The 11,574-nt window shown below is 32.9% G+C and overlaps 1 protein-coding gene across 8 annotated transcripts in view; it reads left to right on the top strand.

Annotated features, from left to right (window-relative positions):
- Positions 1-11,574, top strand: part of CARF (calcium responsive transcription factor) — a 59,972-nt gene that overhangs the window by 1,519 nt on the left and 46,879 nt on the right. For 6 of the 8 annotated variants that reach the window (XR_006736942.1, XR_006736943.1, XM_045559693.1 and 3 more), the window contains exons 2-4: positions 2,227-2,393; positions 10,091-10,208; positions 10,700-10,927. Coding sequence is in view for 6 of the 8 variants with exons in the window: in XM_045559693.1 (XP_045415649.1) it covers positions 10,131-10,208; positions 10,700-10,927 (306 nt within the window). In the remaining 2 variants the exon portion in view is untranslated. Of the gene's footprint in view, positions 1-2,226; positions 2,394-10,088; positions 10,209-10,699; positions 10,928-11,574 lie in introns of those variants that run through there. The other 2 variants (XM_045559696.1, XM_045559695.1) reach the window with 2 other exon arrangements.

The raw sequence follows: 11,574 nt of genomic DNA, 5'->3' as shown, positions 1-11,574 counted from the left end.
ATGTCATTGGTGAAAATATCTTTTAAAAATGTATAGTTAATCATTAATTTGAAATTTATCAAAATAAGATACAATACCTAATAGAGTCAATACCGTTTGATCTTAATTTGGATTGAAAAATATCAGGAAAATACAGAATCTGAATATATGCATAATAAAACTCAATTTACAAAGCAGAAATCTGGAATCCACCAAAATATATTTTTCATTTGACCTTTACTTAAGGAAAAATTAGTTAATAAGTATTCCAAAGTAACTGAACACCCAGTATTATGTGTTTGGGATTTTTTCAACAGTGACTTGTGTATCATGTCTGGTGTTGCCTCCAAGCAGTACCTAGGATAGTTAATGTTTTTACTCTGAGTGTTTTTCTTAAGCTTAGTTAGAACATTAACTGCAAGCGTTTGCTTCTCAGACTTTCTACAAGATTCATTTGCTGTGATCTTGAGGGAGACACATTTTTATCTGGAGACCCACAGTTTGGAAAATATATTTCTCTTTATTATAGTTTTTTTTTTTCGTCTGTATAATGGCATAGTGTAATATGGTATAAAGACTATGCATGGGCTTTGGAGTCCTAATTGTTTTTTGTTTTTCCTACTTAGTTTTGAATCTGAACCTAATGCTCTCTGTGATCCTAATGCTCTCGGTGATCCTAAGCAAGTTACTTGACAGTTTCAGTTTTCTTATCTATAGAGATAATAAGATCTTCCTCAGAGTCATTGTAAGGATTAAATGGAATAATTTGTAAAGCTCTAAATTAAAGAGCAAAGAGGTAAAAAAGTTTGTGTGCAGGGCAAGAAATGGGTAGAAAACAAGATTACAGGGAAGCTTATAGGGAGGACAAACTATAAGAGAGAGAAGAGACATTGTGAATACCAGCCTTAGATTTTTTTCCCTGAAAAATGAAGTTAATATGTTATTGTTTATATATATTTGCATACATTTAAAGTTTTGATGTTAATTGAACACATGACTTTCAAAACCCATCTTTAAAAAAATAAATTATCCTATTAAAATATTTGTGAATTAGGAGTCTTGATTTAATTTTTGACACCACTGATTCATAGTAAGTTTGCACATATAAAAGGAACATTATGTCATTTATCTATGTCTGAAAGATGAGGGAAATTTTATTTTCTGAAGTACTTTTGAGTAGTATTTTTAATGTACTTAATATGTAGTTAAGATCTGATGCTGATATTGAATAGGTTTCAAGATCCTTTAAATCTTGGAACATTAACCAAGGTGCCTGGAATTAAAAGAAACTCTAAGACTAAACTTGAAGTGGCTTCATCCTTCAATTATCCTGTTTGGGGATTTATCCTTAGATTACTGGTTTTAACATACATATTTTAATGCACAGAAGTCTATGAGCAAAACTCAATTGGATGTTGACAGTTTTTTAGAAATTACACCTGAGAAATTACCTCTAAAGGGTTGAACAAACAGAATTGCTATTGAACAAAAGCAAAATAGCAATAGTCAAGTATGGTCCTTTTATAGAGATATGAGTAATGACAGTCTGACTAGTCTCTGTTATGCATTCACTACATATAAGTAATAAAAAGTCCTTTCTGCCTATAAATAAAAACTGAACTACTAATTTTATAGGTTCTAATTTTTACTTTTGATATGTGACAAATCCACTTTTTAAATGTGATACGAAACATTCTGGAATGCAGTTTGCCAGGAAAATTTAATAACTGTTTTCTCAGGTCCAATCATTATTAACTGTTTAGATTCCATATTTAATACGTCTTTATTTCTGCTCTCTTTTTCCAGTCCTAATATGTCTTGCTTAAGAAATCAGCTTGTCAATTCTAGAATTGGGGAGGGGAAAATGAGGAAGGGAACCTTTATTTTCAAGCTTCTTGTGGCTCCAAAAGATGCCCTATTGGCAAGTATTTTCATTGAGGAAAAAATGTAATTTGCTGCAGAAGTATTTGTTTTAGTGGTAATCATAGAATGAGAGAGTTTAAACCTTAGTTCAGATCCCTAATTTTACATAAGGAAGTAGGCACAGAGAGATTAAATCACCTACCCCAGAACACCTGCAGTTACCTATAAAGTCAGTCATGGTCTTTAGTTCTCTTCAACTGAGTCAATTGATGGTTCTACCATACCAGGCTGGTAATGGTTATTTTTAAATAAAACCCGAATAATGAAATCTAGTAGTTTATGTGTAGGAAAATAAAATATCCATTGAATACCTTCTCATTACAGAGAAAATGCAGCTGTGAAGACACAGTTATAGCTTTCACATAAATGAAGCTACAACTATCATGATTTAGTGCCCCCAAAAGGAAGAATTTCAATGGACAAGAAAGGGCATTTCTGGGGGTAGTAGAATTCTTGAGGCCTGGAATTTAAACTTGAGCCACTGCCTGAAGGTAATAATTTTATTTTTAACTAATTGAAAATAATAGTTTTATTTTAAAAGTTGACTATTATCTATTAACATATTAATAAAAAAGTCAAATAACACATTGTATATGGGTATTTTGTTCTATTTATGGTTACCAGGAGGAAAAGAACATTTAATATTATTAATTATATTTATTTAATATTAATTTATTTAATATTAATATCTTTATTCTTAAAAACTTTATTTTGACAGAGTTGGGACTTAGGGATAATCAATTATAACTTGTACTGACATTGAGGATAGGTGAGAAAATTGGGTATTTTAATACCCTGCAGTTGTCAGGCTTGAAGAATTGATGGAATAAAAGAGGGAGGAAGGAGTAACACTTTTTACTGCATTCAAGTTATTTTTTCAAGGGTGTCTGCACCTTTAAAATGTACTTTTAATCTCCATTTCAACAATGGGTTAGGTCAGTAGTCATTAAAACCCACTTTTGTTTTCAGAAAATAGTAGAAAATGAAGTTATCTTTCTTCCATTGGCAAAATCCCAGTCTGGGCAAAATTCTGAAGTAGGTGGTTTGTGTTTTGCAATCTTCCTCTGTCTATAGCATCCCCAACCCTTACACTATTAATATTAATCGTATGCTTCCCTGGAACAATCGTACTTCCTTCAGTCTTCACTGCTTCACCTAGCTCAGGCCTGCTGAATCCTTCTAAGTCGAGCCTCAGATGTGTTGCTTTCTCACCTCCAAATTAAACTTTTTACTCCCTCAGGGTAGCTGTTTTTATTAATAACTCATCTTAAAGGAAGAAAGCTATCCTTATATATTAATAAATTTATACAAATTTGTTAATGGCAGATACTCTCTCCAGAGTTTTTTCTTTTTAAAAGAAAATGCTGATTAATGCCAATGAAAATTTCCCTGAAATTTCAGATAGTGTGAGTAAAAGTACGTAAAGTGAAAAAAAAATTAGGCTAATGAGGATAATTTGCAGTGGAATCAGGGCACTTGTAAGGAAACTGGGAGTAAGTTTTTGGAATTCTCTCCTCTAAGCTGTTAGCACTTTTTATAACTCCTTCCCAAGCTCCACTCCTGAATCTGTTTTACAGAATGTTTTCTCAATAGTTACAAGGCCTACATAGTTGGAGCTCTAACTTTTGGGTGGGGTTGAAGATCCTCAGATTGCATGCAGGAGAGCTTTTTGTATGTTAGGGACTGCTTCTAATTAAATTTCAACCAGGAAAAGCTGAAAACAAAAAGGAGCAAAGACTTTCTTTTAACATCTTTAATTTGTTAACTTATCCAAAAAAGAGTTAAAGCTGTTGGTTTTTTACTAATAAAGGAAGGAGGGAGCTTTATGTGTTGCATTGAAAGTTTATATTGTAATAATAAGAGCATAGGCTTTGGGATGGACACCTGTAGGTTTGAGTCCTTGCTCTGCTACTTTGTATATTTATAATCTTGGGAAAATTACTTAACTTGCCTGAGTCTTATATGTAAATTGGAGCAAGTAACTGAGTCACAGGGCTGTGGTTGTTGAAAGGGCTAAATAAAAAAAGGTAAAACACTTTTAGCCTAGTGCCTTATTATAGTAAGTGCTCAATAAATGATAAAGTTGTAACCTCCACCAATGAGCCTCAGTTTCCTTTTCTGTAAAATGGTGATGATAATAGGCCTTATATCACAGAATAGTAGAGTGATTGTTAATAATTCTAGGTAATAATTATTAAGGATAATAAGCATTCAGTAAACATTAACATATTTTATAATTGACAAATTCATAATCTTAGTTGATCTATCACAATAGTGCTTACATTGAAAAATCAAAATAAAGAACTCTCAGAAGCCAGGCATGATGGCATGTGGCTGTAGTCCCAGCTACTCTGGAGGCTGAGGCAGGAGTATCATTTGAGTCCAGCCTGGGCAACAGCCTGTCTGTTCTCCTTCCACTACCGTTCCCCACCTCTGGTAACCACTGTTCTACTCCTTACTTCTATGATATCAACTTTTTTAGCATTCACATATGAGTGAGAACATGCAGTATTTGTCTTTCTGTGCCTGGATTATTTCATTTACATAAGTCTTTCAAGCTCATCCATGTTGCTGCGAATGACAGAATTTTGTTCTTTTTTATGACTAAATAGCATTTCAAGTTTTATAGATACCACATTTTTTTCATCCATTCATCAGTTGATGGACACTTAGCTTGATTCTATATGTTGGCTATTGTGAATAGTACTATAATCAACATGGGGGCACAGATATCTCTTCAATGTACTGATTTCCTTTCTTTTGGATAAATTCTTAGTAGTGGGATTACCGGATCATATGGTAGTTACATTTGTAGTTTTTTCAGGAACCTCTATATTGTTTCCCATAATGGCTATACTAATTTACATTTCAATAAACATTGTATAAAAATTCCCTTTTCTCTATATCCTTACCAGCATTTGTTATTTTTTGTCATTTTGGTAATAGCTATTGTAACTGGGGTGTGATGATACCTCATTGTGGGTTTGCTTTGCAGTTCCCTGATAATTAATGAAGTTGATTATTTTTTCATATGTTGTTGGCTGTTTGTATGTCTTCTTTTAAGAGATGTCTGTTCAGCTCATTTGCCATTTTTTAATCACATTATTTGTTTTTTTTCTTGTGAGTTGTTTGAGTTCCTTATGTGTTCTGGATATTAATCCCTTGTCAGATGAATAGTTTGCAAATATTTTCTCCCATTCTGCAGGTTGTCCCTCTACTCTGTTGCTTATTTCCTTTGCTGTGCAGAAGCTTTTTAGCTTGACATAATCCCATTTGTCTATTTTTATTTTGTTGCCTGTGCTTTGGAGGTCTTAGCCATAAAATTTTGCCCAGACCAATCTCCTAAAGCATTTCTTCTATATTTTCTTCTAGTAGTTTTATAGTTTCAGATACCACATTTAAGTCTTTAATCCATTTTAGTTGATTTTTGTACAGAGTGACAGATAAAGGTCTAATTTCATTCTTCTGAATATAGATATCCAGTTTTCCCAGCACCATTTATTAAAGAGACACTCCCTTCCCCAGGGAATATTCTTTGTGCCCACATAGAAAATCAGTAGGCTCTAAGCACATAGATTTATTTCTGTACTCTTTCTTTTGTTCCATTGGTCTATGTGTCTGTTTTTATACTAGTACCTTGCTATTTTGGTTACTGGGGCTTTGTAGTGTATTTTGAAGTCAGATAGCATAATGCCTACAGCTTCATTCTTTTTGCTCAGGATTGCTTTGGCTGTTCAGGGTCTTTTGTGGTTCTATACGAATTTTAGGATTTTTTTTCTGTTTCTGTGAAGAATGGTATTGGAATTTTGATAGGGATTGCATTGAATCTGTAGATTGCTTTAGGTAATATGGTCATTTTTACAATATTAATTCTTCCAATCTGTGAACATGGGATGTTTTTCCATTTTTTTGTGTTCTCTTCTATTTCTTTCATCAATGTTTTATAGTATTTTATGGTGTCCCATAAGTCTTGTAAGCTTTCTTCCCTCTTTTTCATTATTATTTCTTTTTTTGTTTTCTCTGACTAATATCAAATAACCTATTTTTAAGTTCAGAAATTCTTTCTTCTGCTTGACTGAGTCTGCTGTTGAAGCTTTCTGTTGTGTTTTTTATTTCATTCATTGAATTCTTCAGTTGTAGGATTTCTGTTTGGTTCTTTTTATGATTTCCCTTTGTTGAATTTCTCATTCATATCATGAATTATTTTTCTGATTTTGTTGAAGTATCTATCTGTATTTTCTTATATCTCATTGAGTTTCTTTAAGATCATTATTTGAATTTCTTTTCTGGCAATTTGTTAATTTTCTTGTCATTAGGAGTCTGTTACTAGAGAGTTTACAGTTAACCCTTGAACAACTGTAACACATTTGAATTTCACAGGTGCTTTATGCAGATTTTCTTCAGCCTCTGCCACCCCTGAGACAGCAAGACCAACCCTTCCTCCTCCTTAGCTTACTGTGTGTGAAGATGACAAAGATGAATACCTTTATGATGCTCCATTTCCCCTTAATGATTACTAAATATATTTTTCCTTATAATTTGCTTAATAACCTTTTCTCTAGCTTACTCTATTGTAAGAATACAGTATATAATACATATAACATACAAAATATGTGTTAATTGACTTGTTTATGTTATTGGTAAGGCTTCTGTTCAACAATAGTCTATTAGTAGTTAAGTTTGGGGGGAGACAAAAGTTATACACAGATTTTTGACTGCATGAATAATTCGTGCCCCTAATACCCATGTTGTTCAAGGGTCACCTTTGGTATGTCATCTTTCCTTGCTTTTTTATGTTTTTAGTGGCCCTGTGTTGGTGTTTATGTATGTAGCAAAACAATCCCCTTTTCTAAACTTTCCAGAATGGCTTTCATAAAGAAAGACTTTCACTTGCTGTTGGGTTTTAGTGTCCCAGTTGAGAAGGGTATTTTCTATTTTTCCATTTCTATTTTCATTTATTTCAAGGAATCTTTCAATTTCATTCTTAATTTATTCCTTCACCCGTTGGTCAGTCGTTCAGGAGCACATTGTTTAATTTTGATGTTTTTGTGTACTTTTAAATATTCCTCATTATTGATGTCTAGTTTTATTCCATTGTAGTTAGATAAAATACTTGATATGACTTCAATTTTTAAAAATGTTTTGAGACTTATTTTGTGTCTTAACATACGGTTAGTCATCAAGAATATTCCATGTGATGATTAAAAGAATGACTATTTTTCAGCTGTTGGGTGAAATGTTCTGTAAATAACTGTTACATTCATTTGGTCTGTAGTGCAGTTTAAATCCAATGTTTCTTTGTTGATTTTCTGTCTAGATGATCTGTCCAATGCTGGGAGTGGGGTGTGGAAGTCCCCAACTATTATTGTATTGTGGTCTATCTCTCTGTTTAGAGCTAATAATACTTGCCTTATATATCAGGTGCTCCAGTGTTAGGTGCATATATATTACATTGTTATATTCTCTTGCTGAATTGATCCCTTTATTATTATATAATTTCCTTCTTTGTCTCTTTTTATAGCTTTTAACTTGAAGTCTATTTTGTCTGATATAACTATTCCTGCTCATTTTTGGTTTCCATTTACATGAAATATCTTTTTCCGTCTCTTTATTTTCAGTCTATGTGTGTCTTTACTTTTGAGGTGAGTGTCTTGTAGGCAGCATATAGCTGGGTCTTGTATTTTTTTTATCCATTCATTCTGTATCATTTAAATGAGCAATTTAGTCCATTTACATTGAAGTTATTATTGATAGATGAGGACTTACTCCTGTCATTTTATTGATTGTTTTTGGTTGTTTTGTAGATACTTTGTTTCTTACTTTGTCTCTTATTTATTTCTATGGTTGGGTGATTTTCTGTAGCAATAAAGTTTGGTTTCTTTCTTTTTCTCCTCTGTATATCTACCCTACCAGTGAGGTTTATAGTTTTACATGTTTTCATGGTGTTGGTTGTCATCTTTTCACTTCCAGATGTAAGGCTCCCTTGAGCATTTCTTGTAAGGCTACTCTAGTGGTAATATATTCTCTTAGTTTTTTCTTTTCTGTGAACGATTTTATTTCTCCTTCATTTCTGTAGAATAGCTTTTGTGGGTATAATATTCTTGGCTGACAGGTTTTTTTTTTGTTTCAGTACTTTGAATATATTATCCCATTCTCTCCTGGCCTGTAGGATTTCTGCTGAGAAATTCACTGTTAATGTAATGAGGATTCCTTTATATGTGACTGGATGCTTTTGTTGCTTTTAGAATTCTTTCTTTGTCTTTGACTTTTGACAATTTGACTATAATATGCCTCAGAGAGCACCTGTTTGGGTTGAATCTATTTGCAGTTCATTGAGCTTTCTGGAGATTGACTTTTTAATTTCAGCAATTTTTGATTTCTGAAAGTTCTATTTGGCTTTTTTCAAATTAAACTTTTTATAGTTTGTGTTGTTTACTCATCCCTTTTATTTTTTCCTTTATTTCTCTAGACATTAAATAATTACATTATATTCAGTATTAGATGGTTCCGATATTGGAAGTCTTCAGGGACATTTAAATCTATTAGCTCTCTCTCATGGTGGCTTATTTTCTTGTATGTTTGGCACTCTTTCATTGTGAGCTTATTTTTGGTTGATCTTAATATGAAAGGAAACTGGTGCCTTAATTATATTTGCCTTCCTCTAAATCATAGCAGTATTTTTTCTTGCTAGAATCCAGATTATACTCTTCACCCAGGACTTTTCTGGTTCTTAGTCTTATCTTGAGAGTTTTAAGTTCTCCTCCCCTACCAGTTGCTTGTCCAGGTCTCAGTTTCTCAGCCAGAAACCCTGTGTATTAGGACTGCCTTTGGGAAAAATTTCCTCTTTGCTTATGCTCATCTCTTAGGTTTTAACTTACAGCTTTTGCTTTTCTTTTTGGGGGGCCCAAGGGGATGGGAAATGGCCTTTGATTCTTGTTAATTCCTATAGCAGAGCCTGGTTCCAAAATATAGATTTTGTTATAGGCCAACTTTCTATTTTTTGTTTTATAGGCAGAGATCTTGTATGATACCTAATTTGCCATATTGCCATTAGTGGAAAGCTCTTTTACTTTTCAAACCCCTTCCTAAGAATTTTATTCTGAAGCAATACAGGTATAGTATACAGAATTCAAAAAAGAACAGAACATTATAAAATAAAATTGCTCTTACTTTTGTAGCCCAAGAGATAAATACAGGTTTTTTAGAATTTTTGTAATAAATTAGAGTAGGATACAGGTGATAATGTAAAATCTTAAATGAGATGCAACTTAAAGATATTTTATAGCCATATAATAAAATAGGACTAATTGTGTTCCTTACAGAATGGCCCCAATTGAGAACTAGTACTAGACCTAAGTGTCAAAGTTTTTGGAATATATATTTCTTCATTTTTAAAGCTTACGAAGCTAATATTAAGTGGTATGATTGTATATTAATGGTAAGAATTGTGTGTACATAATCCCCATCTACACCAAGACATCTTTTTAAAAATTATATGATTTTATTACAGGGTACACCCAAGTCATAAAGTTAAAAACTTTATTTGCATTAAATCTTTGAAAAATGAGGGCTGGACACAGTGGCTCATACCTGTAATCTTAGCACTCTGGGAGGCCAAGGCGGGAGGATCACTTGAGGTCAAGAGTTCGAGACCAGTCTGAGCAAGAGTGAGACCCCGTCTCTATTAAATATAGAATAATTAGCTGGGCATGGTGGTGCACACCTATAATCTCAGCTACTGGGGAGGCTGAGGCAGGAGGATCACTTGAACCCAGGAGTTTGAGGTTGCTGTGAGCTAGACTGATGCCATGGCACTTGCCTGGGCAACAGAGTGAGACTGTCTCAAAAATAAAATAAAAAAAAAAAAAAGAAAAATGAGAATTTGAGAAGTGTTTAAAAGGATATAACAGTGCCTTGAGACATAAAAGCGATCTTAATAAGCTAGTGTAGGAGTGTAATTAAGAATAGGATGAGGGAAGTACATAATACTAATCTTTGCTCAACCTTGAATATATTCTTGTGCCTTGACAAGTCATTTATCAAAAATGTTGATTGTTTTACCTATAGAATAGAAATGATTTTACCTAAATTATGTAGGGTTGCCCAGTGGGGAAGATGAGAAATTTGTTTAAAACATTGTGTAAAAGTATTAAGTGCATTAGTTGATCAGATATTTAAACTCTTTCAGCAATTAAATAATAGAAGAAAATGGAATTGAATATATCAGCATGGAACAGTCTAATGATCCACTAAGAGTCAACCATAATGATGGTGAAGAGTCAAAAACAGATGCTCAGGTATTTGAGGTAGGGATTCAGCTGGGAACTTTTTCCATTCTAGGGAGTAACAGCATGGCATTTAACAACTTTTTATGCTTAAGGGATAGCTGTTATATTTAATGTGTTAAGAATTTTAACATTTAATTATCTACATATTTTATCATATATTTAGTTTTATAATATAAAGCTTTACTTAAGGCAATGTGAAGTATTCACAAAAATTTATGTACAAAGAAAATCTGTAGGTTGAAATATATTTTATCATTTCAGGTTGTATTCTCATTCACAATTTTATTTTGATAAAATTGGGATAATGAAATATAATAAAAATCAACAGTTTCACTTAAGAAATATTTTCTATAACATTCTGTGTGAATTGACAACTCTTGCAAAAAGTAAAATGAACAATTAACTGAAAAATGAATATCTTTGCATTTTTATTATACATATTTTATTTTGTTTTAAATATTGACAATATATCTTACAAAAACCAAAGTGATTTTTTTTCTTTGCAAAAGCATCTAACCTGTATGGACTCCAGGGATTCTTCCTTTGGACAAAATGATACTCCTACAGTTTTGCGCATCACTACTCCTGAAGCAAATAATTCACTCACATCACAGAATATACCAGGGCCCCTGACTCAGACCCAGACTCTTTCTGCACAGCAATTCCATCTAGTGGACCAAAATGGGCAACCTGTTCAATATGAACTTCAGTCATTGGGGGATTCTAATGCACAAATGGTGAGTATATTTTATAAATAACCAGTTTTATGCTATTTAGCAAAATGTTTTAATCTTACTATATGAGCTTAATTTCGTGACACTTTTGACTTACATTGTGTTGAAAATACTGCTTCCATGACTTTCCTTTTTGTGTAAGGATTTTACAAGATTTCCATTTAATACTACAAACAGTATTTTAAACAAATACTTCTCAGTCACTTTATCTAGGCACACTGGTGCTTTGAGATCAGTTGGAAATTTAACATCATCTGTAACTTGTGCTAAAGTGCTGGAGTTTACATGTAACTTACACTTTTAATAAATACACACATTAGACTGAACTCAAGGTTTTTGATTTATTAACATCTCATTCATTAACTTGCATGCCACATGCTGGTATGGGTTCTTGAAGAAAAAGAAAGCAGTGGAGGTACCACTGGTATACTGGGAATTAGACATACCCTTTCTTACTTTTGTAGGTAAATATGTGTCATGTGAGTAACAATGCATAAAGATAAAAATGCTAAAATGTTAGCTAAAAGTATTTTTGACCACGTTCATAATTCAAGTAGGAAAGATGAAAGAGGCCGGGTGCGGTGGCTCACGCCTGTAATCCTAACACTCTGAGAGCCCGAGGCGAGAGAATTGCTCAAGGTCAGGAGTTT

This window comes from Lemur catta, chromosome 8, assembly GCF_020740605.2.
Source record: "Lemur catta isolate mLemCat1 chromosome 8, mLemCat1.pri, whole genome shotgun sequence".
NCBI lineage: Eukaryota > Metazoa > Chordata > Mammalia > Primates > Lemuridae > Lemur > Lemur catta.
This window is presented reverse-complemented; position numbering and strand designations above follow the sequence as displayed.